The sequence below is a fragment of the Cygnus olor genome, chromosome 21 (genome assembly GCF_009769625.2).
Source record: "Cygnus olor isolate bCygOlo1 chromosome 21, bCygOlo1.pri.v2, whole genome shotgun sequence".
Lineage (NCBI taxonomy): Eukaryota > Metazoa > Chordata > Aves > Anseriformes > Anatidae > Cygnus > Cygnus olor.
This window is the reverse complement of record NC_049189.1, coordinates 2,620,095-2,647,098: the sequence shown is the minus strand read 5'-3', so window position 1 is coordinate 2,647,098 and position 27,004 is coordinate 2,620,095. Positions and strand designations below refer to the sequence as shown.

At 40.5% G+C, this 27,004-nt stretch overlaps 1 protein-coding gene across 1 annotated transcript; it reads right to left on the bottom strand.

Moving 5' to 3' along the window:
• Positions 1–27,004, bottom strand: SSU72 (SSU72 homolog, RNA polymerase II CTD phosphatase). The gene is made up of 5 exons (XM_040533489.1): positions 26,836–27,004; positions 20,118–20,261; positions 4,015–4,154; positions 2,147–2,265; positions 1–1,103 (listed from the first exon to the last, which is right to left on the bottom strand). The coding sequence occupies exons 1-5, from the start codon at positions 26,913–26,915 to the stop codon at positions 1,002–1,004; spliced, it is 585 nt and encodes a 194-aa protein (XP_040389423.1). The 5' UTR covers positions 26,916–27,004; the 3' UTR covers positions 1–1,001.

Sequence of the window (27,004 nt, the reverse complement as noted above, 5' to 3'; positions counted from 1 at the left end):
TGAGCTGTGACAAACATGTTTATTATTGCTGTATGTGCAGAGAATATTTCCATTCAAAAGGTATTTCAGTTAACAGAAAGCTTTCAACCATTTCTATTAACTTTGCCATTTCTCCCCCTCTTCCTTATAGAAGACATATATACAATTGGGCCCCGACTGCTGTAGTTACAGTCTCACAGTCTTCTTTCAATCTCACGTATGACAATTCCAAAGCAATTGAGATGTGAAAAGATCTACTGGCATTGCCCTAATTCATGTAGAGAAAGCAGTTCACTTTGGTTCAACACAGGATCAAAAATCACTATGAGTTGCCCACATATGCAGCTTCTCTGAACACGGGACGGAGTCCAGGTCTTCGATTCCCATCGGGATCTTCTTGCTGTCAACACGCTCTCCAAGACAAGTTGGATGAATGAGCATTCTTGTGCTACTTCGGATACTTTGCATCTTACCTCACAAGAGCAGTCACAATTAGCTTCTATTTTGAAAACAGACAAACTTGCAGGTTTTTATTTTTATTGGATGCTTCCAATTTTATATCTAATAATATACAGATACTCATTTTTCATTGTTCCATTCATATCTTCACATAGTTCAGCCATTCTGTCACATTAAAATAAAAAAAAGCACAACTGAAATAAAATAAATTTGTAAGCTGGAAAAATACATTATAAACTTATATTCAAGAAACATTCTCTTTATAATTAAAAGCCTACTTGTAACAATTTAAGTAGGATTTAAAGAAAATCTTGATTTTCATTTTTAAATAGGTGGCCTTTGTGTATACTTTTAATCATTTCATATGTACAATTCAACCAGTATCTCTGCCTACCTGTGACAGAATACCTGAAATGAAACAAACAAAACAAAAAAAAAAAGAAAAGGAGTCTTTAACAAAACAAAAAAAAATCAATATTCTTTTTCCAGGAAAATACAGTATAATCAGAACTTTAAACACATGCTTCTCTCATTTGTATTAAGGCCTAAGAGACAGATGTGCTTTAATAAAAGCAGACAGTATGAAGAAAAGTCCTTCCACTTTTCTCTTCGAATTCCTGTAACAGCTCATCTATTTCATTTTCCATGTCTTCTGTGTGCTGTATCTAAAAGAGAAAAAATGCTAAGTAACTGGACTCCAAGGATACGATGCAGTTTAGAGAACAGTAACGATTCAGTGTTTTTGGCTTACTGTGAAGCCTAAATCAGCAGGCTGTACCAAGCCGTGCAGCACTGGGTGCTTTATTGAGATTCCCAGCATTCCCAAACGTACATATATTCTGCATCGTGTTCATCTGCACATCCTTCCTTCTCCAACCCACTGAACTGGCACTGAACTAGTACTTTGTTGAGTAGGCAACATCCATCCTCACTAGATAACAAATGGAAGCTCTAGAATAGCTGCAAGCACACTGAACAGATGGCTAAAATTCAAGTCCCTTGAACCCTCAGAGGATTTTTGGATCTGGAAAGGATGCAAGCATTCGGGACCAGAATAGATCACACAGTCTGGAGTAAAAAAAAAGTCTGTTGCCACACTGGAATAGGTGAGCTAATCAGCTTGCACGTTGTGAAAGGACACAGAGCCTTTCTGTTCTCTTGACAGTTACGTCAACTGTTTTAAGTTCAGCTTATTTCAGCATTATTTCAAGGGTTAGGGCCAAGAACATTGAAGGTGGAAGACAGAAGGCACCAGATTTTTTCCACATCATACACACAACAGGGTGGTACTATGAAATACACCTACACAGGATGCTTTTCAAGTATACCGTGATTCAGAATGCAACTCTGATGTTTAAATCCCACATATTACAACTGCCTTTGAAATAGACGTTTGTGCTATAAACAAATGTTTTGAGGATGGGCTCAACAAGTGTAATGGTTATGTGAAGAGCTCTCTGATGCTGCTTTTCACGGCAGCTAACAATTCATTAGTTTTGGACACACACTGTCTACTTTGGAAATCATGAACTCCATTCCAGTTGCACAACAGCTCCAGAAATAACCACGAGAATTTGGAAACTTAATTCTGTTGACACGGGTTTTACTTGAAACAATTTCTGCAATATGCAGCGCCTTTAAGGAGAGCTAAACAACCCCCCAAGCCCCGTGCAGTCAGCTGGGTCCCAAACAAGCCCTCTCTACTTACACACTGGCAGAGCTCACAAATAAGGAAAGCACCCAGGGTTGCCTCCTCATGGTTATCCTGAATGTCCACATTGATCACGTGTACTGGCTGACACGTCTCCTGCTCTCTGGAATTTAAATCTAGTTGGAAACAAAACACACAACAGCAAAATTTTGGGTGGAATGATTTCACGTTTTACACAGCATTCATAAAAAAACAGTTTATTATTTTCTGTATACATAGAACCAGTAAATAGTATAGTTCCTCTTTTCAGAAGGGGAAGGTGGATTTGGGAAACAAAAGAATTCAATTTTGTGGAAGGGCTGTGATGGTTTATTAGCCTTGGTCAAGAAAAGTTACCGCTCACCTTCGGCTGGCAGTCTTTAAAACCAAAGATTTTCAAAAGTCAAGAATGATTTTAGGCTTCCTCACCTGAAGAGTTTTAATTGCCTGTTTTTTAGAAAGCACTGTGCATCCAAACACTGAAAATTAAACTGCAAAGTGAACTCCTCGAAGTTAAGCACTGCCAGTTGTTTTAGAAAATTCTAGCTTTAACATGCTCCACTTATGGGTGGAAAAGGAAAAAATAAAGCATCCTTTTCCTATTAATACATCCATGTATTATTGTTATGCCTCTCTAACAAAACCTTCCCATTACACTCACTTTTTTAAGCTACAAGTTGCTCTTTCCTAACCCTGCTCTGCAAGTTTAGCTTGGCAAAGCCTGCTGAGGACTCCATTTTAAAGTTTCACCTTTCTAACCAAGAGCCATTTGGTAGCACTCAAGCTTTCTTCCTTTAACGCTGCTTGTAATTGACCAATTATCATAACGTGAGGGAGGCACAAGCAGAAAGCTAGCAAGTGGCTGCCCTTCGCCTCATATCCTTGTAACTCAAAACACTCTCATAAAACAGGGTGAAAGCTGTTTTCCACGTGAGACATGCTGAACTGACTGAAGAACCATCCATTCAACTCGCAGGGCAGCTGTTCTCAAAACTTACCGATACGTTCCAAACACTTCACTTAGATATTCAGAGCCCTTAATTGCTCAGCTTGCAGAAGCTCAAATGTTTGTGGTGAGACATGATCACTGATGACTGAAAAGGTAAGCAACGGCCTTTTACGTTATGTATAATATTGTTTGCTGGTCTTTGAATGTAAAGGAAACACCCCAAACCTTACATAAGCCTGTATCCAGCATTTCCAGCAGCAGAGTGCCAGCCCAGGAGCTGAAACCCCACGACTCTCCCATCAGCTTGCCGTGCATTATTTGTGACCACGCAGAACAGCCAATGTACAACATGAGATTCTGGCATATCACTGACTCATTTAAGGGCAAAGCTGTAGCACGTTAGCAGAGAGCTAATCGTGTTCAAGAATAGCTTCTCCAGCTTCATAGGAAGTATTTATTATGGGCAAACTGCTTGGTAGGTCACAGGAAGTATTCCTCAGGGAAGAAGGGAAGCTGCACAGAGAAGATAGCTTAGACTGTTTCTCCATCAACCCATAGTGGTTAAAAAAAAAAAAGGCTCATCACATACGACTTGGTCATCTTGTAGATCCATGAGCATTTTCAAACCGAACATGTACTAGAGTTTCTCCAAATGCTTGTTATTTCAAAATGCTTGTTATAGCAATTTCAAATTGCTATACGTACGCATCCTGCGTAGCTGCCAGAACTAGCATCTTTGAGAAATATGTACTCAGCTGTCACTTCTCTGCTACGTACAGCCCATGTCAATGCACTGGGAGCTCTTCTCCCTGCTGGTGCTCCAGCAACAGCAGTCAGAGCAGACAGAGATGTTTCCAGATCTGTGAAGGTCTTTGGGTATATGGGTGTGTGGGGTAGAGAAGAACTCAAAGTTAATTTATCAGCTCGAGGTCCTTACCTTCTACTACTTGATCATAGACTCTTTCTTCACACGTTAGAATCAAATCAAAAACATCTTTGCAGTTCTGGAATCTCTCTGGTCGTGGCTTGATTCTCTTATTTCTGTCCAACATATGTAAAATCCCATTCTGTGTGTATCTGAAGTTGTTTGAGTTAAGTATCTTTAAGAAAAGTCACGTTTTTGAGCAAATGAGCAGTACAAGTTAAACTATTACAGTATCTTTAAAATCTGTTTGCCAATACAAAGATCAGTGACCACTGAACAGATCCCTGTTTGACCCCAAGAAGGACAATTCAGGCAGCTACTGGGTTTCAGACAACTCAGTACAATGGCAGAGACAGCTTTACAAGGCCCTCATTAGGTCTGGGTTCCTCAGAAGGACAACTTCCCTTGAGTAACTGCTTTTATATCCGTAATGCTTAGAGCACACAGACGTAGCCGTTTGCTAAGTGTCCTACATCCACCTGAGTCACTGCCCCTTACAGCCTCTGTCCCGTAAGTTATATGGGGCTCCTGATACCAGCTGCACGCCTGCATGAAGCTGCAGCCCGAACTCAGCCCGCAGGTTTATACAGATGAGCTTCCAAAGGAAATTAAATAAACCAGTGGAGCATCATCCCTTTCAGAACATCCCCAGACAGAAACAGGAGGAATGAAGAAAACCACCGATGTTACTGCTGCCAGCACTTCAGTCACTGGGTGAAACAGATCCATTATGCTGCTTGGTAGCTCAATTTACGCAGGTACAGTAGCTTTGAGACCCAAATTTACAGCCCACATCCCCCTTTCAGACAGGATTCACTAATCCCCTGCCCACACTAACCCTGTCCTCTCAGCTGTCTGGGATACACGGTTTCATCAGGAGCACGCTCGCATACATCTGCTCGGTTCATTAATAGCAAACTCCTCCTGAAGACAGTTTTATGGGCAGATTAGGAATACTGGGGAAGGTTTGAATTAAAAGAGCATGGAAATTGATGCATCTCTTCCTTGCTTTGAAGCACCGGCTATTTTTAGCCATCCGAGTACATGTTTTTAAATTAAAATAGCAGTAAGGGTAACAGTCTATAATCTCTTGAGATAACAGAAGGATTCTGAGCAGAAAAAAAATCCATCATTAATAAAAATAATAAAAAAAATAGTATGTAAGGTACCATCTTGGCTTATTTCCATTTTGAAAAGGTCACATACTTGGCAGGTTGTCTTCATTCTTTTCGCAATACAGTCCTGATCTTGTAACAAGAGACTGGCAACTTTCTGTCTACCTTTTTCCAGTTGCCCCCAGTATCCCCGGTTCTCTTGCTCAGCCAGCCAGGTCTTTGCCACTAATCTACGTGCTTCAAGGTGTTCTTGAAGAGCGTTCAAGCCAACAGCCTCCAGAACTTTTAACTCTCCCAAGTTTTTAAGCTATATTAAAATCTAAATTTTTCTTTCTACCCAAGTAAGAGACCTTATATGGGAAAAATATTCAGTTCTTATGTAGCTGCAGCATCCCACTAGCTGCTTGACTGAAGAAAATTTCCATTTTGAATTACAAATTGAACGATACTTCATCACAAATATATATATATATATATATATATATAAGCAACTCTATCAGTCAGTCGGCTGACTTCTACTGTGTCTTTTTTTCAGGGCTCTCCCAAACCTTTTACCATCATTCCTTCCCAAAAGACTTCTCCCTGTGTAACTGCGCTTTATAGCCCAAAGCTATCTGAAGCAGCTCTTGTACACCAGAGCCCACATCTTCACAGCATCCCTGTAAAGTCTCCTTGGGTCTGTCATGCTTGGAGAAAATCCACTATGCCAGACCTCTGGTGATGTGCAAAGCACGAAAACGACTGTAACAGCCGTTTTCAGAACACTTGTAAACATCTCGCTGCACTGCTTGGTTTGGAGTTCGACAGCGAGTCCCTTCTGGGCTCTCTAATCTCTATTTCTACATCATGCAGTTGAAGGAAAAATTCACAACACCCTACACACTTCTCCTGGTTCTTTTTTTTTTCCCCTCCATTTCTAGGATGAAACGTTGCTGGCATCTGTCCCCTAGCTTTCCTGAGCATGGAGACAGAATTACGCATATTCAAAAAACCCACACAGTCAAGCTTTCTGCTTCACACAGCTTTCCACTGCCAACTTACAGCTACATTTTTTGAGGGTCTATGTGCCTATAAAAGGAGATTGAAATAAACGGCTAAGATTCAGGACGCTTTCATACTTGGTTGTCTGCAATCATTTTCACCTGGATAAAGCCAACATGCCATCCTGTCGGCAAGCTGCCCTGAGCTGCAGGATTGTTTTTAATGCAGAATTTTAGTCCAGATTTGTTCTCATCATGAGCTCAGGTGAACTCAAGAGATATTACACCTTATTAAAGGTCTCTACTGCCAGATGTTCAGCCATTAAGTCAGACTTGGCTCTCATTCCAGCAGATTTCAACTCCATGCTTCCTATTCTCTGCACCTCTGCTGTCCCCTTTCAGCAGTCCCTTCTTCAGAAGGTACTCACAAAACTCTCTCCTTAAGACATTTATATATTTACCTAAGGGGTCATCACCTACTGCAAACCATCAGTACAGTAACTATCGCATTTTAGCGGTGAGTCTAATTCAGATACTACCTTTATTGGAATAACTATGCTAATGGATCCACAAAGTAATGAAATTTGTGTGTAACAAATCACTCCTAGAAAAACTGGATACGAAGAGATGTTGTAACGCAAGGTGCATTTTGCCATACAGAGCATTGCTGCTCATTCTTGCAGACACCTAGACCCCACTATCTCTATGGTTTCCGACTCTGTGTTCCCTCCATTTACTTTTAGGATATCCCATAATAACGTATTGATGAATATATATATATACACACATAAACCATAAACGTGTTTAGAACCCCCTAAATCTTTCACAGCTCCTGCCACCCAAATTTAAAATCCCCCCATCACAGGCAGCAGAAATGCCTCCTCCCACCCCCTGGGTAGGTCGCTGCCCATCCTTTCCCACTCCACTCAGTTCATCAGTCAGCTGCTCACTCAGGACCCAAACTGTACTTTTAGCTGTGTAATACTATCATATACATATTGATATAGAAAATAAACTAGCTATTTTCCTTAACTACTAGTAATATTTAAAAGAACATTTCCAGCAAGTAGACTTTTAGTTCTGTATTTGCGGGGGGGGCTGAAACTAGATGATCTTTAAGGTCCCTTTCAACCCAGGCCATTCTATGATATGATTCTATTTCCCACCTTCCACTGTCGTTCTCAAGTAATTGCTTGAGGTCCACTTGGCAAATTTGAGTAAGTCTTGCTAAAAGCTGTGAATAGGAGCTTTTGTTAAGTGGAACTGGGATACAGAAGAACATCCACAGAACAAAGCAGATAATCCTGGAGAGCAGAAGTGTTTTCTTGTTTAATAAACTCAAAATTATTTTCACACATTGATTATGATTAGTTTAGTTCCTAGCTCTCACCTTCCCAAACTACAATGTTTACACTATTTCATAAAAGCTATACTGAGGTTAAAATTAAGAGAAGATTCCCATATGACAATACCATTTTTCAATGTTACATACACCACTCCCACACTGCAAGATACCCATGACTGCACTGCCTTCACACATGTCCAGCTTCCAGTTTTGCTGATAGTGTTTCTTGTGTAACTGAATAGCATGGCAATGTTTTTGATGGTTACCTGACTGTAGAATTCAATATAACGTAGACTGCTGGTTTTGTTAGGAAATTGGATCTTTACAAGCCTGAAAGATATTTTTCTCTATAATTTCACAAGTACTATTGTTAGAAATCCATTTTAAAAAATAGGGGAAAAAAACACACGTAGCTTCAAGATCTTCTTAAGATTGTATGATGACTGCCTATGCTGGAGGTCAGCTGGGCAAAACATCTTAAAGTTGAACAACAGTGGCAAAAAATTCTCCCATGGATGCCAGGTGTTATTCAGGTACTATGAAGCTTAAGAGAAAAGCGTCGGGGGGGGGGGGGGGAACTTTAGGCAATCCTCTTGCATAACTGCACTATCCCCTAACTAGGTTTCCCAGGGTTGGTCTGCATGTTCGTTAAGTCTTAAAGCTGCACTGAATATGCTCATGAAGTCACACAAATATCACTCAGGGTGTAGTTAAGTGATTCAGATGTTAGTGCTATCTCACCATCTATACATGTGAATAATGTAGTTATTCCTCTGCACAGCCATCTTTGAGAAACGCAGTTGTTCCAAGTTCTATTTAGGAAGCTAACTTGTTAGGAAACTAAAGATGGTCTTTAGAAAAAGATGTATGTCTGTCCACGAAGAATTAAAGGAAGTCTAGGCATTCTCTTCTTTACAATGAAACATCATGGACCTTCTCTGCAGGGTAGACAGGACAGTATTTTTTTCCAAAGTAGTTCCTGAATAAAATATGGCATATTACCTGAAGAACTAGATATTGGGATTAATTCCCCTGATACATCAATGTTTAAGTGGACTGCCAGCACCTGAAAGAGTAATGAATCATCTACATTAAAATAACTTAATGCATCAGATTTGACTTTTCGTTAACAATAATTTTTCTCCCCCCATTAAATATGAAGAGCCATCTACATGTCACACCTAACCCAGCTCGGACCTGCTATCACTTCCAGACATCATTTTTTTATGATGAATACACTTCCCAGGTAGAACCACAAGAGGACAGCAAGAGGAAAGAAACCTCGGAAATAAGACAGGATTACAATAAAGTACTGGCTACAGCTTGACCTTTTTTTTTTTTAAACCACCAAACAAACTTAAGGAAAATTATGTAAAAAAAAGTTTTATTTGCATTAAATAAAAACAGATACTCTTGTTAGAGAACAAAGCATATAGCAAGATACAGGGCACAGAAAGCAACTAGACCGCACAGAAATTACTGTGGATTATGTTTAGAGAACCTGCACTTGAGGCTGACAAAAAAAGCAACAGATTAGCAAAGGAAAAAACAGGAAGTTTTGATAAATACCAAGACCAGACAGTTAAAGGTTAAAAGAAGTACACTGCAAAACAGAGGACACATTCAGTGTCTGCCAGAGCACAAGATCACTGCTTATTTTCTCAGAGCAGTAAGAATCAAGAACAGCTATCAACTTCAATGAGAATAAATCTAATTACTGGCAAATTGGTTTATTTTTGCTTTTTCCCATCCAGTACCTATCTATGATGATGGGGCCTCCACTTAACATCTCAGTTTTGAGATAAAACAAGACTTCAATATTCTGAATGAGAAATTCAGGAGAACAGAATGGGCTGAATGGGAGACGAACACAGCCAGATGAGTTGTGTCTTCCATTAAACTGTTTTGCACAGCTCAGTGTCCAGCTGAGTCAGAAGGATCTATTAATTCAGCAGGGAAACTTCAGCAGCAGTTCAGCCTCAGAGCTTGATATTCAGAGAAGGACAGACAGGAATGATCATCTCAGGCCACCTAAGTTGCATGTTTATAAGGAATGTGCAATTCAGAACTGTAAAATATCACCTGGATACCAAGCACCATGTAAGAAGCATGAGCAGCAAAATTAAATGCCATGCCTAGTTCTTTACACTAAGATGTTTCAGCATATTATGCTGTGTTTTAAGCCAAAGGCTCGTTTCATTTCTTACCACTGTTGCTGAATAGGGCTTAGTTCTTGTGGTGGTAATCACTGCATGCGGACAACAGACTTTCAAGAAATACTTCTCATACCGTAAGAGGAAGCTTGGATGAACTTAATCATGCAGGTCTAGAAGGTTGTATGTAAACATCTACATCTCAGGTCATCAAGGCAGAAAGTCTTCCCTAATGATCAGTGAAAAGGAATCGCTTGCATCTGCTGCCTGGTTATTCTGTTTTAATTCTTCCGCTCTCCATGAAAAAATATCCTTTGAAATATCCCTATCCTCCCCCCGGTATAAGGGCAGCCAAGCAGGTCGCGTCAAGACACCTCGTCTGCAGATGACTAATCTGAGATGAAATACCCAATACACAGACTTATTAAGTTAAAATCTTGTATGGATGAAAAGAACCAGAAAAGAATTCAATAAGTTTCATCTTAACTTCTAGACGAAACTGAAAATGAAGTCGGCAAGTAGTGTAACCTGAAAATTTTGGAGTATATAAATTAATTATATAGTCATCTAAAATAGAGACCAATCTATTAAACATAATTAGGTAAATTCAATTTGCTAAAATGCATACACGCTCTTCAGGAAAAAAAGTGTCTTTAAAGTAATGGCTGACGCCCAAAGCTTCTACATCTTCAAACAAATCTGACACACCAATTATTCATTTTCACGCAGCTCTCACTATACTCAAACACTGCAATTCTTCTTTGTGAAAAATAGCAGTGGAGCAGAGCAAGTCTCTAACAGTAGCACAAATGGCATTTGCAAGTCTCTTTTCTATGTAATCTTAATTTAATTACTAGTAACTGTATTGTAAACAGAACATACCTTGTGCTTCATCCTGCTTGGCAAAATGCTGACGGGAACAACTGCCCACCCTTCTTCCACCTGCAGTTATCACTTCCTTTTGCAGGGAATACAACACTAAAAAGGGCACCAGCGCTATGAATTCTGCTTTCCAGGCAGCTGTGGTTATCGCTGCAAGAACTGTCTATGTTCTGTATCTGGAGCGTGATTTGCCTTTCATTTGGAATGAAAACTGTGCCTTTTTAGTACAAATTGGAGATTGTTCACAAGCCTTTTGTGGTACCGTGCAACTTATAGTCCTAACGCTGAAAATATGACATCCTAAAATATCACAAAGCTACCAAGTTGGGTTAAGTAACATTTCTGGTAATGTCTGTGCCTGCATTAATGACTTGCAAAGGACCGAATATGAAATGTCACTTGCTTTTTATTGCTAAGGCCAACAACATAGCATTTATAAGCTGAAAGTTACAAATAAAATCCAGCTGAGCAAGCTCACAGCAGTTGGTCCATAACCAACAGTAGCTGGTCCAACAACAACAGGCTCGGCATGCTCATTCCCTAAGTCTGGTTGAGCCCTAAAGCTGAGGGCTGCATGCCCACACTTCTCTGAGAGAAGCCAAGATCTTTAGTTTAGCCTACAGCAAAAGTGCCAGACAGTGACTTGTCAGTGCTGAAAAGCTGAAACTTCATTTGAGGATGAAACTGGACAGAAATAAGCTGTCAAAAGGGAAAAGAAAGGAAGCAATGGTAAAGTCCAAAGAGCTGGAGAAGGGGTATGATGGACATTCTGGAGGGACTATCAGATAGGTGAGAATATCAAAGACAGAACGCAAGACGACTTCAAAGATGTGGCATTTTTGACTATGCCAAACACTTGGCTACGTACTGCATTCAATGAGTATTCCATGTGGAAGTTAATTGCAATAATCTAAAAGTGTCTGTCATCTCAGCAAGATACCTCAAACTGCTAGCAGGTCCACCAGGTGACAGGGACAGGTAACAAAGGATTACAGAAATCAACAGCAGGACCGGCAGGCAAGCTAAAGAAAAACACCAGAGGGTACTTAGGTATTGCACATTCCTTTGGATGCTCCTCTCAGGCACAGAAACAAGTGCCAGATTTCAAAAGACGAATGTCAGGAGACAGGGGGAAGCAGGAAGTATTCTGAAGTGGCTGTGCAGGCAAAAAGGTTTGTCAGAAAAATATTAGTCATTCCAGTAAATGTCTCAGAGAAACAAAGTCTGCAACAACTGTTCTCAAATTACTTTCCATTGTTGTACTACTCTGTACTGTAGAATTCAAAGTTAATTTTCAACTAGAGTTATAGCTGGAACTCAGATAAAGCAAAACAAGTATTGCAAATCTTATGTAAATTAAGCTATTTTGCTTCACTTATTTGGGAAAGCTGAGAACGTATTCATAAAGACAGCAGGGCCACTTTTAAAGAGCAGCCTGCAGAGCAAGAAACATGCCGGATGAGATCCACAGTGTGTTCCGTGGCACAACACTGCAAACAGGACACTGAAGTACAGGGGGATGTGGTTAATCTACAGCCTGATTAACAACTGGGTTTGCAAAGCTCACACACACACACACACACAACTTGTGTTCCTTGGGGAAACACTTCTCACAGTAAGTCCTCCTCACACTGGTCCCAAAGTCTGTTCTCACATCAGATTCGCAAGGTATTCACACTGCCAATTCTGTCACTGGGCAGCAACAATGCTGACTGAGCTTTTCTTCCCCCCTCTTCTGTAACTTCAACTGTTGGTTTGGCTCCAAGTTTCTAGGTGTTTCAGCAAAGGTAGAAGCTGTGATTCAATTAGACAGAGCTGCTGAACTTGGGGCTAGAGTAATAACCCGTGCTGGAAGCGAGAGAATGCTAACTTCGCCTAAATGGAAATAGATGTGATGTACATCTAGAGGCTCTACCATCTGAAGAGGTGGCAGACACTAAGATTAAGCAGAAAATCCTGCAAGATAAAATGCTCTGGCAAAGTCGTCCATACCTTTAGTTACAACAGGTAAGAATAAAGAGCAAGAACGGATATTAACTCGTTTGCAAATTTTGTTCTGAACTGAAAACAGAGCAATGGAAATATGCCTTCAGTTCTTCTGTTGAATATTTTAACCATCTGTCTGCATATCCAAAAAAAATGCCATAAACATCCCAGAAGCCAGGCACAGGAATTCTACTGTCCTGCAATTAACACTGGTTGAAGAAGTTACAGGCACTCCCCTGAAGATGGAGATTGTTCTGGAAGCAATATAAAGAACAAAGACTGTAAAGCGTTCCTTATATTGACAGAGTAAGCTTTGCATTCATCTGAAATAAACTCTTCTAGGCAGGAAACAGCAGCCTGCTGTCACTTCTGTCCCAGACGAAACAGCCGAGCTAGGACCAAACAAAGCTTTGCTAGTTTTTCTGGGCAGACAGCTGGCAAGGTTCATCAACTACAGATGACAAAAGGACCGAGTGGGATTTAAGCCAGTGCCCAAGAGTAGAAGCAGCAACTTTCTACATGTAAGTTTAAATAACAGTAAGACTACTACCTCCGTAGGGAGTTAAGAACAAAGAAAGCCTGTGCTAAGACACTGGTTATAGGAAGAGCAAACAATATGAATGCCTCGCTGCATTCCTGTGTGATATCAAAAGCAGCAGGGCCAACACACTGGGAGAAAAATTCGATCTGCTTATGAGGCAAATCATCTCTAAGTAATGCTAGTCATGCACGGTGCACGCAGGAGGCCAGCAGGTGGTAGGGACCGAGACCTTCAAGTAGCCCTGTTTTTCATGTCCATCCAAACATGTGGTATCTCAGATTCAAATCTCACCTTTACTTCCAAGAATGCCCAACAGACTTAAAATGCTTACGTTCATTAGCAGAGCTCATACATTATGACTGGAACACAGTCAAGGAAAATTACTCAAATGCTATATGGATTTTAAAATACTCGTCAACCTCAGACAGGATTCTTTGGATGACCTGTTCAGAACCAACATTGGGTAAGGAAACAAACCTTCTGACGATTCTAGCTAGAAGGCAGGTAGGATGGCAGAGGAAGTTTTATGTGCTGAGAAACATTTCCTATTAGGATGGTATCCGTCGTTCCTCCCATGTCCTAGAACTTCAAATACAGAGGGAAGTATATCTAAATAAGTATTTATATTTTTTGCATGTGTAAGTTTCAAATAATATTTCCTTTTTGATGTGGATGAAACCAGAATTAACAGCAGTTTCTTCAGAAGCCAAACTAAGAAATACTGAAAACTGCTGCCTTTCAAAGGCTAGGGATTTTGTGAAAAGTGTTTTTGTCTTAAGATCCTTCGTGGAGAAAAAGGTATTGGAGCTCAGCTTATGGTCAAAAGTGTACAGAGCTGCAGAAACACGCCTCATAGAAGATTGTTCAAATCCAGTTTAAGCACTGCTTTCCATCCTCATCCTTTCCGTTTCACTAAGTATTTTGTGCTTAAAGTACTTTGAAGGATGTTAAGAAAGAAAATGAGACTTACGCTGCGTTGAGGAGAAGTTTGCCATGCAACAGGCCGTGATTTCAGCCATACAGCAACTAGCCCATTGACCACGGGAACCCAGCTCAGAACAGCAGCTGACAGCTGTTTATCAGCTCCAAATCCAGGAAGAAAACCAAATGAAAACATGAAATAAATATATGCGTGAAGAGCTTACCTGAAGTGGAATTTAAGTTACTCTTGAAAAAAGGAATCGGCACGGGTGAGCTATATGTGGCCTCAACAAGCACGAAGCTCAAGAGTCCTCCTGCGTGCCCACGGTAACTTCCCCCGTTAAGCAACTCAAGGTTGCTTTGTACAGCCTCCAGAAAAGCGGTGCCATATAAATTCTCCATAAATTAGGACAGTTCACTGATCCAGAAATATCAGGAATTACTGCTCAATTGTTACGGATTCTAGAGCTTTGCTGTAAGTGGCAGAAGCCTCTGCAACAAACAAACAATATTCAAAAGAGAACGGACAAGTGCTTTAGAGCAAGCTATTCCTGTCACCAGCAGCTTTTCTTCCAGCAACTTTTCTCCACTTCTTCAGGCCATGAACGCTCTGGGCATCAGAATCATGGCTCTTCACCACACAACACCAGAGCATTAACAGCAAGGCTGGAAAATACAACTTGGCTACAAACCAGAAATCAAGAGGAACAGAATTTACAAAGTCCCAAATCTTTTCAGCAAATGACAACCCAAGCAGTAAGACCTGAAACTTATTTTGATGACATTGGAAAATTACTGCCTCCTTTGCCATTCTGTGCTGCACCTTTCATTTTCATTGCAAATTTCTTATGGCAGCTATAATCTGGTTCTACTTGCTTTGTTAATGAGAAAACCAACAGGCAAAGTGCTATGACCGCATTTCATACAAAAAGGATCTTATTCCTGGTACCGCTGCACTATAATCATCTATTCCCGGCTTATGCTTTTTTTCCCCCTGAAAAAGCAGACATTAATTCGAGCTCTAAAAATGAAAGAAATTAAGACGTGGATAAATTCAGAACTTCCTGGGACATCAACTATTTGATAACCATGTACCATTTAAATTGCAAGATTATTTACATGTTTAAAAACATGAACTATTTTTGCCTTTCAGGGTGCAAGAGGGAAATCAAACTATCTTAGGTAAGGAAGAGCAGCAACTTTAAGTGCATCAACCATCCACCACTGTCCAAGAACACGAAGCTAGTGCTTTGCAAAAGCACTCGAACTCTTAAACTTACCCCTTAAACTCATGGTAATTTGCTCTTTGCTTCTAAAGGTTTGTTTTAGTGTTGTTCCGCATTTACAACTCAGTAGTGTATTTCTGTTGTACAATAATCAGAAGTTTGCTTGGAATTTCTTAACTAGCTGTTTCCATGCAGCAAGTGCCCAAGATTTTTAAGCTTTACAATCCCAAACCTATGCACTGGATATCTTGCAGCGTAGTTACAGCTGATGTCTTTAATTCCTCTAGGCAGCTTCTACATTTTGCTGATTACTGCTGTTCTCCTTAAGGCACGTAAATCTGAAGGTGTAAATTGTGCATCCCAACTTATATTCAATTAATGCACAAACACCATTAAAAATACTTTACAGACTACTGAAAGCTAAGGGACTTTTTATGATTTACTATGAAGTTCTTGCTACAGCTCACAGGAAGGATGTTTTGCAACAAGCCCCTCGTCAAGCACACAGGAGGCAGTTGAAGACCAACTCCAATCCCAGACTAAGCCCTCCCTGAGTTCCACCTTCCCACACAGGCCAGCAAGAGCTTGTTAACCCTACCAATGCTGATGCACAGGTCCTCCTTCCCGTTATCTCCAGGCCAGGGCTTTTTAGCTCAGATGCAGCGACACTTTAGCACTACTATGAGACGTCTGAGCTATGGCACACGTGCATCCCACAGGCAGGGAGCACACGCACATGAGCTCTCAGCCACTTGCAGATCGGCTTGCACAAAACCAGTTCTTCACTCTGAATACTGGCCCAAGTATGTCCTCTTAAGAGAAAGACTATTTAATGAAAAGGATCACCAATTCCCAGTATTTAAATATTCTTGTCTTTACAGTTCAGGAAAGTTGAACGTTAGTTTCCATACTAGCTATTTTTCAAGCTACAAACTTACCACTTGTGAGTGGCTGAAGTGAATACCCGAGTAATAATGCATGGACAGCATTCACCATAAAATCATGAAAAAACAGACTATTACCAGACAAAATAAGACTTCTCCAAGTAGTTAAAAAAAAAAAAAAGCAGCTGTTCAAGAACAAGAATTCTCCAGAACCTGACTAGGCAAATGCAGGAATTCTAAAGGACTAAGTCCAAGGCTGTAACAAGTGGACTCTGTTATCTTCCTGAGCATGATATGCCACACCTAACTGGAAAAGGCAGCCTGGACCGGCTGCATACTTAGAGATTATTGTCTTAAGAAGCTAATGAACTATCTTTTCAACTTTAGTCCCCAATTTAGAAAGAGAGTCCATCCTTCAGACTGAATAGAGAATGACTGCAAGGCCTTGCTCCAACAAGCAGTTCTGTTTCTTGCTTTGAACAGACCCCAACACTACACTGGACATGCAATATTACAGCAGTTAGGTTATCAATTCTGTGGTTGATGCCAAATAACTTTCCGATACAGCTGTTAAAGACTGCACGAGGAACTGCTTCCCTTCTTCCAGTACTGGCATTAAGGGAGAGCAGAAGAAACCTCCCAGACAAGATGACGTTCAGTACTACAATGCTGTCCCACTGTATTTCACTCCAAGAGAGAAGATTCAGTTTTTCTGCAGGAAAAGCCTAGTAATGTCTGACTAAGACTTTAGTCAGAATCTTACTTCATTGCCACCCCCCAGAGAAAAAAATTATTCCTCAGTATATCCTCACCACTCCCAGATGCCCCTCTTGTCAGCTAGTCACGGTCCTCTTTCTGTGTTTGTTTCTCTTCGCAGGCACAGGCGATAGCGTCTCAAGTGGGACTGAAACATTTTGGGCAAGGCACAGAACCCTGTTCCTGTACAGTCCTACAGTGACACCAATTTAGTTCGGTAATACACTTCTGTTGGTCTTCCTTCTCTTCTGTCAGGAAATTGGTATTTCAGCTTTGTACATCTGGACCCTGTGAAGATCTCGTGTATGCTAGAACCTGCTTCAGATTTTTTGTGATTTTTCCCCTATTCAGGACTGCCCATGCTTGCCCCAAAGCCTCCGCATTTTCCTCTACTGACATTCTAGCACAATGCATCTTACCCGTTAAGACAGCAGAGAGCAAGACAGATGAAGAACTGTGGGATAAACCAGGAGTAAGGGTCAGCCACAGGGAGACCACAATGCCATAATATTTGCTGGCAAAGCAGTTTGTATGACAGTAAGAATTATTTCCACTTATTCTGAATGGGAAGGGTACTATAAACAAAACAGAAAACACATCAGCAATAGCACACAAAAAAGGTGCGGCCATCCAGCTTATAGAGTTCAAAAAGAAGAACTAAATCTCAGTCAACTACATTATCACGATTATTTTTCTCAGAAGAGAATACCTATAACTTTAACTAATATGCACCAACCCAGCTTTTGTTCATTTCTGAAACATCTTCCTTTCTGCCTCAAGCAAACCTTTAGGAATATCTTGATCCTCTTTTTTTTTTTCTCCTCCTAATTTGATATCACATAACTAGGGAGCTAAAACTGGAATCCTATCTACATATTTAGCAAGCAGGTTAAATTAAAAGACAAGAACTAAAATAGTAGGAAACAGAGTAGCAGGCCACACTTGTAAGTAGAGGTATGCTGCCTAGAAATCCTAATTAAAATAAATACATATATTTGGAAACAACTAGGTTTCTTCCATCTAAGGGCCACAGATATGTCAGTGTTGAGAGAAGGAAAGAAACAGTCAATCATGCAGTTAGTTAATATTGATAAAGAATTTGGGAGTGGCTGCTGTCAAATTTTGGTCAAGTTTCTATTTGAACAGTCCATATCCCTGGGCAAACGTGCAACAGCAATTGCTGTTGTAATTTTTTTTTTTTTAAATTTCATCTTATTGATTTCACTTGATTGCAAACTCACCAATTTTCCTTTTTTTTTTGTCTCTCAAGTCACAATCATATAATTAGAACCAAGTCCTTAAGTCCCTTCACACAGCTGTACGTGGCAAGTAATTATACTGGTCTATTTTTGAGATGCCCATTTGCACATGCAAATTCAAGGAACTGTAACAATACTACCCACACATAATCCTGCAGAGATACCCCAGACACTGGCCCTGTCTCCTACAGATTAGTAGCAGAACCCTCTACTGTTCTCCTAGAACGAAAAGTACTATTTTTAAGAAGCACCCAAGAACTACACTCAGAACAGCCTTAAGTAGTTTTGTTGCGGCCCTCTATTAGGGCTCAGGGAACTTAAATGCAATGTTCTAAAAATGCAAGGGTAGAAGTGGATATTTGTTTTAACTACTAACCTTTAAACTGTTCTGGACTGCTTTCATTTTGTACATACTGTAACCACCACTGTAGGTATTCAACTGATCATGGATGTCTGCCTGGCTCCATCAGTCCCTTATCCCTTTGCTTCTGAAATTCAGCATACGCCTTCAAGGTATGTGAGCTTGTGCTCTGTATTTCACTAATTAACAGCAATGAAGGTGCTTTTAGGCTCCGCAGAGCGTTTTTGATAGTTCTGCTCTCCCTCCTTTTCTCAAGCGACTACTTTTGACTCATTTTTTACCTCACTCTGACCGACGTCCATCACTGCAGAAGCTCATTTCTGGTTGAGATTAAAGCCTTCTGAAACCAGAGGTCATTTCCTTGGCTGGTCAAGCGAGAACATGCCAAGTCACTTGCAGCCACAATTTCACTGAGTATCTGGTGTCCATAATGCACCAGATCCCTGCTGGCCTACAGAACCGGAGGAAGGAAATCATTCCCAGCTGAGGCAGCATTGGATGCTGAGCGCTCGCATTTCGTGTGTCCTATCACTGGAATATGGGAACAAGCTGACAGTTCTCACCAAGATACTTTCCAAACACCTGGAACAGCTCTAGGTGACAGTCATCTCCACTGAGCTGATGAATGCAAGGCTGGGGAACAGGACAAGCTAAATCATACGAACAACATGGTGTCTTGTTTCCCCCAACAATTACACCCAAAGCCCTTCAGAAGAGCAGGCCCCCACCCCCTACAGCAGGCAATGTTTGCATGCCCATCACCTCTATTATGAAAAATCTTCTGCCACTAAAGAGCGCAAAAACTGCTCTGTTACAAATTATAAGACTCACTTCTGGAATACTTCATTTTAAAGGATTCTCTATTTTTAAGAAGAAATTCTTACTGAATTCTATACTGAATATCTTTTTTAGGGTAAATTCTCTCTTTCGCATTTAACATTTAAAAAGAAAAAAAAAAATCAGATCCCTTGCTGAGAAAGAAGTACCTAGAATGAGTACCCTGATTTTGCAAAAAAAAAAAAAAATGAGTTTTCTTGAAAAATGAAAAATCAACTTCAAATACAGATGTTCTAAAATCATGCAGAATCATGAATTATGTCAAGCTAAGTAGTGTGCATAACTGTGATCACCTCTGCTCTCCAGGATTAATTCTGTTATTGTGCTTTCCTATGTCCTTTCTTTAAAATATACTACGCACATTTTTTTTGGTGCACTGCTCAAATCACGTATCAAGAAGCTCTCAGTGAGAAGAGTGAGTTCTTTAATGAAAGGTATCCTCTCTCCCAGAGAAAGTATACTGTAAGCCTTACCTGTCAGTCTGTCTGAGCTAAATACAATTTTAATCTTGAGGTGGCAGCTGTTGTCATATCCGTTATCAGGAACAGTCTTTGCACTGGGAAAGTACGATCCACAGTGCAGTGGAGGTTAACGGACAATCTGTGATAGGATTAATGTGCTTTCAATCAAGAGGTAAGTGTGTTAACATACTTCAAAAGAGCATTCTGAATGCGTGCATTGTAACTCAACAGCGATTTACAAGGGAGCATTAGAGGCCCTTTGTAAAAAAACCTGCTGTGAACTTAAAACATTTTAAGTTTGCCAGTCAAGCAACTATGTATTCCTAATGCATAATGCCAAATAATGAATTACACCTTTCAAGGAGAACCATATTGGATTTTTTTAAAAAGGCCATGCCACAGGGATACAGTTCTTTGTCTTTCCTAAGCAGATCATTGTACATCTGATCATATGTTGTTTTGAAATCATAAACATTTGGCTTGTCCGGTGCTGGTCCTGGCAGTTTCACGTGAGTCCCTGTTCCAAAGGATCGGACACTGAATCCTCGTTTGCTGAAAGACAGTGGGGAAGGGGAGAGAAGAGGCAATTAGACTGGATGGATTTTAAACAACAATGTGCAATCAGCCAAATCACAACCGAACAGTCCAAACAAATATTTCAACTAACAGTTAAACTAAGGTCACAACGTTCTTAGATTTACAGTGCAGAAGAGTTGCAGATGGAAGTTTAAAGAGCAGCAGCACACATCTTTTAACCTACATAAATGTCACACACACACACAAAAAAAAAACCCTCCATCTGACATCAGGTAACTAGTATCACACAAACTGCTTTCTGGTACCTGGCATTGCCAAAAAGCTAACAGGAATGACGTAATGATTTCAAAGTTTTATTTTCTCCTTTCCTCCTCCCCAAAGATGCACATTAAAACAGAGAGGCAAAGCCACTGGGCCTCGGACCATCACAAAAAAGAAATACTCATTTGGGATTATAGCCAAAAGGAACAGAGCCCTCATATATATTGAAGGTTTTTTAACAAAGTCAATTAAATACAGCTAAAACTTTGCTTTGAAAGATCTGTGATTTACCTAATATCGAGAGAAAAGACATCCTGGACGTATCTATACTGACAACCATCCCTTTCATTCTTTTTCAGAACCTGGTCACCTGAACATGGAGAAAGGTGATTCACGTGGACTTGAGGTGTACTGCTGTAGCGCATAACAAAGCGAACTCCAACTCACCGCCCACTTCTCTAAACCCACTAATTGTTTTGTAGCACAGGAAAGAAAAGGGACCCAAGAGTATTCCACTAGCATAGCACAGAATCAGTGCAAAACCCATGGGTCCTTGTAAGGAGAAATAAGGAACCAATGAAAGAAAAAAAAAAAAAGGTTAGACTGGATTTCTAAGACAACTTCACTTCAGTTCTGTCTCATCTGAAGGAAAATTTTCTTCCAGAAATATTTTTCTACATTCGCTTTACTAGAGGAAACATGATACGGACAACAACGTTATCTGCACCATGGCATTCACCATGCAAGCCTTGTTTGAGAAAATCCTCAGTTGTTACTGGAAAACCCTGGGGCAGAGACCCAAAGCACACATTTCCTTGCGGTTACAATTAAGACTCATAAACCATTTCTGAAAGGCTGCCTGTATTTTATACTAATTTTTCTTAGAATTACTATATGCAGTGTTTCAGACATTGTGTTTCTGCTGTGCTTTCACACATTTTTGGATCTGTAACACGTTCTGTTCACTCTTAGGCAATACAATACAGGCAGAGATGTTTTTGTCTTGAGATAAGGAAGTAACAATACCAACTGGCCAATACTCATGTATTCTGCTCAAGTTGCTGGGTTAACTATTTCATTTCCCACATTCCGTTGCCAAACCTCTACTGTGATGTAAGTAGCGCAGTACAAGCATTTGGGTGCTTGGCCTTTCCCTCAAGCGGGCTGAAAAAATCTTGCTGTGCAATTACTTTTACTGAAGGAGAACACATACCCGGCTAGCTTGCATCTAGAACTTGTGGGTAAGCCTAGAATAGCTTCATTCCATTCTTAGGAAGAATTACTAGTTTGACTATTTAAATTTTAAAAAAAAGGAGGCAGAAACCTGTTTGTCTTTAGGGGCAACACCATTATGTTTTTTTCCAGTTAACCTAAATACACTGGATTGAATTTCAATAAACCCTTGAGTAATAATACGGATTGCAATACATTTTGTCAGATAACCCAGACGAGATTGCTTTCTGATGGTCTACTGGTCAAAGCTACGTGGTAAACAGTCACTATTAGCCAGAAGGCTGAAATATTTGACTTCAGAATTATAATGCAGCTTCTGAAACATGTCATGATCACGGATTAATCTCAGTTTTTTTGTTGTTTTGTTTTAAAAAAGGACCCACACTTGCAGCTTCAATGATTTACCAGAGTCTGAATTAAAGAAAACCAAGACATCTGCAGCCTTCTGAGAAGAGCGACCAGAAGGCTGCGAGCCACTGCAAGGGTCCCAGGTGCCCATTTTGAGCAAACGACGACTCACACTTTAACTCCTCGGTCTTCGCACACAAGATAGCAGGAGAATTCAGTAGGAGACACCCATTCCAATTGCTTGTTTGTCTTAAAGTACAATTCCTTCCACAAAAGTGACTCATAACTGCACTTGTGGTTATTTCTGCCTGCCAACCTTCCAGCCCTGAGTTTTTATTCTACTGCCTCTACTGGACATGAAGAGTCATCACATTTATGGACAAAACTGCAGTGGCTGAATTATTAATTTTTTCAAATTGCTCTTCTTCCAGATATCTCATCCTTCTTCTTCCCTGCCTAACATCTATCACTTGAAGCTATTTTGGCAAAGTAGCTTGGGAACACCTAACGAAAAACAGTGAACTTCAGCACCTTGCACTTCCTGTCTTCTTTCTTCTTCTGCCACACAAAGCAGTAATGCTACAATGGAACAGTATTTTCTTCTACGTTTTCCTCCTGAATTTTAATTTTTTACTTTAGTTTTTTTCTCTGAAATAGGTCTGGTTAGGTCACGCACATTAGAAAGCCCACCTCCAGCTGTGAGAAACATCCCTGAAGTATGTGTAATTTCATACAGATCAAAACAGAAGTGTTCACTGCAGTTTCACAAATCAAAAATTTGTGGTTTGACACCCACGACCCACTGAAAAATACTTCCTTGAGTAGCTGGAACGCACACCTCACCTGGGGCAATTTCATGCTTTGACATCAGCAGTTGCCAAGGTACAGTTTTACATTAGTTATGTGTTAGGTGTACTGTTAGGAAATATTTGGAAGATGTTTCACCATACTTCTTGCAGCAGCGGGGGACAGGACTGTTCAACAGAGCCTGCTTTTGTTAAGCAGCTGGGCAGATCCAGTTTAGTGAGTCAAGTATCTGCTATTATGTGGCACGGCCTTTTAACAAGGAGTATTTTCTATGAGACAATTTATATCTAAGATCCTTTGCCTAGAAAAACTACACAGAAAATGGAAAAAATGAACTTCATCTTTACCATTAATAGTAGAGGGTAAACATATACTAATATACTAACTCGGTGATCTTGAATACTAAATATTGAAAGTGAATGCAAAAAATTGCAGCACCACTGCAGGCAGTAGCAGTAAAGTTTCTCAGGGGACAAAGTAGTTTTAATACAAACTAGCTTTAATACAAACCTTCCACAACACGTAGCAAGAGAATAATTAGCAGCGTCCTCCTCCTACAACACTTCAAAAATATCTTATGCCATTCAACCAATTAAAAAAAAAAAATCACACACTTAAACAGCGGGCATGAAAGCATTGTTAACTGATTTTGATTACAAAAATCTTCAAAATATTAACTTGTTGCGCTGCAACATGTAATTTACTTATCAGCAATAAGCTGTCAGATGAAAGCACTCTGTTAAAAAACACTTCCTCCTTTCTTAAGGATTTAATAAGACAATTCCAGATTTCTTAAATTAAGCAGCGCAGGTTTCAATACCCATTTGGCAGCAGTTAGCTGCTGACAGATGTCAGCACAGAAGCTATGACTGAGCTACTTAAGTAAACTGCAAGGGTGTAACTTAAGTTCTTTTACTTAGTCAACGTTGAAATACAAATCATAACATTAACGTGAAACTTAAGCCTTGGCTACTGGGGTTTCGATTTTTAAGCTTTTACTGCCACTAAGATACCTCATGTTCACATTCCCAAGTTCTTAGCGCACTCCATTTCCTAAAAACAAAGAGGAACACAAATATCCGAGAAGTCTGCGTTACCAGAACAGGACCGCAGAGAGAAAGAACTGAGGGGGCTGAGACAGGATGCTTGTACCATAAGAGCCTGAAAATACGAAGTTGCTAGAGCACCTGCTATGCACTGGAAGAATTTGAAAGGATAATTTTCTTTTAAATGCCAAATAAACCCACACAAATGGATGTGTGGAAGTTGCTGTGTAACACGGCTTGTCAGTAAGTGTAACCCTTCTACCTTCCTCTTTGGTGTTTCAAGGAGAGCCATGGCCTAAATCTATGCATCCTATGGCAAAAAAAGATGCAAGTGCAAGTCATATTTGTAAAAGCAAGAAGTGTAGGATGAGTAAGATTTGACCTACAGAAACCCAGTTTGATAACTTCTAAGGAAGGACTGCATCTCTCTGCATAGTCCTCTGCCTTGCCTCTTTTCCCTTTGCTTTAATGTCTCAGTGTAAACCATTGGCGATGGTAGCTATTCTATCAACAAGCTTCAAGGGCTTCTGTTGGGAGATTGGAACAATAACAAAAATATTTAGAAACTGCTCATTAAAAAGAAAATACAGAAAAATACTATAAAGCAAACAAACTAGTGCTGAAGCAAGATAACACTGGTTAGATGTCATTATATCTTTGTTGTATTGTGAACAATCAAACATTTGCCTTCCAGAGACACAAGTGGCAGCACAGAGACACCAGGCACAGGAAGGATGAGTAAGAAATTTAGGTTGCCAAGTCAGAATCGTGCAAGCCCTTTGGAATGAACCACTGTAATTTAAAAGGAAAAAAAAGTAATTCTTATCTGGTTAAGTAAAAAAAAATACTGAAGTGTACGAAGCATGTACTACAATTTTTTTCCTCATGTTCAAGAAGAGAACAGCAGGATAATATAAAACATAAGTATATTAAGACGTTAAACTCTGTTTAAACCACTTCATAATTTCATGCATTAGACAGGATAAACAACTAAAAGGGAACATAAAAGCAAGAAGTGATAGACTGCAAGTGTGTCTGAGAGCCTACTATGTTAATCATTTCATCTGGATGTGCTATATAGAGAGCTAAATATGTATGTAAATACACAAATGCATCAGGAGTTTAAATTCAGATATATCTGTAAGAATCTTTTTTGTTGTAGAAGGAAGTAAAATACAGTTAAGTTCAAGTTTTAGTAGGCATTCGGTAGGCCTAACATTTGGAAAGTGAAACAAGCTTGCCTTACAGATATTTTTCTCTATATGTTGAAGACTGAAATAAGCACAATTACTGAGAACACTTTTACATGAAAGACTTGGCTTAAATAAAACCTGTAGTTCATGAGAACACTGAGTGGACTAGAGAAGTTAATTCTGAAACCTGACCTACAACATTATAAACATTAAAAAAATCTGTGATAACCATGTCAAAAATATTTTTATTTTGCTATGTTTCCTAGCATAAATATTTTCAAGAAAAAAGCCTACCACTATCTCGAGCCACACATTGCAAAACTTTGTTTATGAATGTTGATGTAGATGTTCCAACACCGATGGCTGGACTCCAGATTTTTGTTTTCAAACAGTCACCTGTGGTTCCGTGGTGTTTCCAAGTTTCATAATCCCCTAACAAAATAATTTGAAGGTATAATACCTCACTTTCTATGCTTTAAACATTTCTTCCGGACTGTTTTTCCTCTTTTGGTCACATGTTGTTTTTTTCCAAAGTGCAGTGCCACATACAGCAGGTCAGCCTGGCAAAATGGACTAGCTTTGATCCAACGCAAACTGTTTTCTGAAGCTTACAGGCAAGCGATCATTCTCCTTGCAGGGACTAGTTATATCTTTGGAACAGCACCAGCAGTTCAGCTCTATTTTGCCAGCTATGCTATTCCAAATTATATAAGATGCTGCTGCTGCTTACAAACCTTTACAAAATAACTACTATTTTTTTTAATAAAATCGTAAGGGAGAAGAAGCTTTCAAAAAGAACATCAGTCACAACGGAAGTGATTTATTTCTTCTGCAAAAACAGAGGGGAAGAAAAAGGCTGGATATTAGAAGTAAATTTAATCCCCACCCCAAGCACTCCTGTTTTGGTTAACGCTCAGTTCCAACATTATAACTAGCAGAAAACCCACAGAAAAGCAGCAGCCCTTCCCCACCCCAGCTCAAAGCATGTACTGGTCCCATCGTGTTTGGAGGAGCGCCTCAGGTTAACATCTGACGCCAAGTTTAAGCATTTGCTGCATCAGATGCTTACAGTAAGATGGCTGCCAGACCAGATGTTCCTATTATTTAGTCCTTTCATGTCTTTTTTCCCTGTTTTAATTAAAATGTAAAGCACAAATTACACTTCGCTGTTTGACTCGCTGTGCTAGTGATGTGCCTCATCTCACGTGGATGCTGACTTTGCCTAGTTTTAACCGAAAAAGAAGACTTTATCACGGTGCACAGGGAGGGTTCAGGCCCACGGTTCCCGGCAGATCAGGTCCCTCCTGCCTGTCCACCCGTGTCACCGCCTCCCTCTCCCATCTCCCCTTCTGCCTTCAGCCAAACTGGAAGCACTTGCAGGGCTAAATAAAGGAACCCTCACAGCCTCAGCATCACTTCACGCTCTGAACCAAGCACCATTTAGCCAAATACTTCACCCGGTGTTCCTGCAAAGGGAAAGCGCTCCCTGTCAGTGCCTATGGCGGCTCCAATCTTCACACTCGTTATTTAAAAAATAAAACAACGTTAAAAAGAGGCAGTTGGGCGTTAAAACGCCTAGCCCCGGGGGCTGTCGGCCGCGTTTCGCAGCGCTGGACGCGGAGCTCCGCTGTGCGCCGATCGGTGCAGGCCCCACGGCCCCGGGCCCGCAGGGAAGGAGGCGGGCGGGCTGGCCCCGGTTACCTGAGGATGTTGTGCGCCTCCATGCTGCGGTTCTGGTTGCTGGAGCACACGACGGCCACGCGGAGCGGCGAGGACGGCATGGCGGCGATGGCGACGCGGCCCGGCCCGGCCCGGCCCCGGCGGCGGCTCCTCGCACAAAATGGCGGCCGCGGCGCGGCGGGGGGCGGGG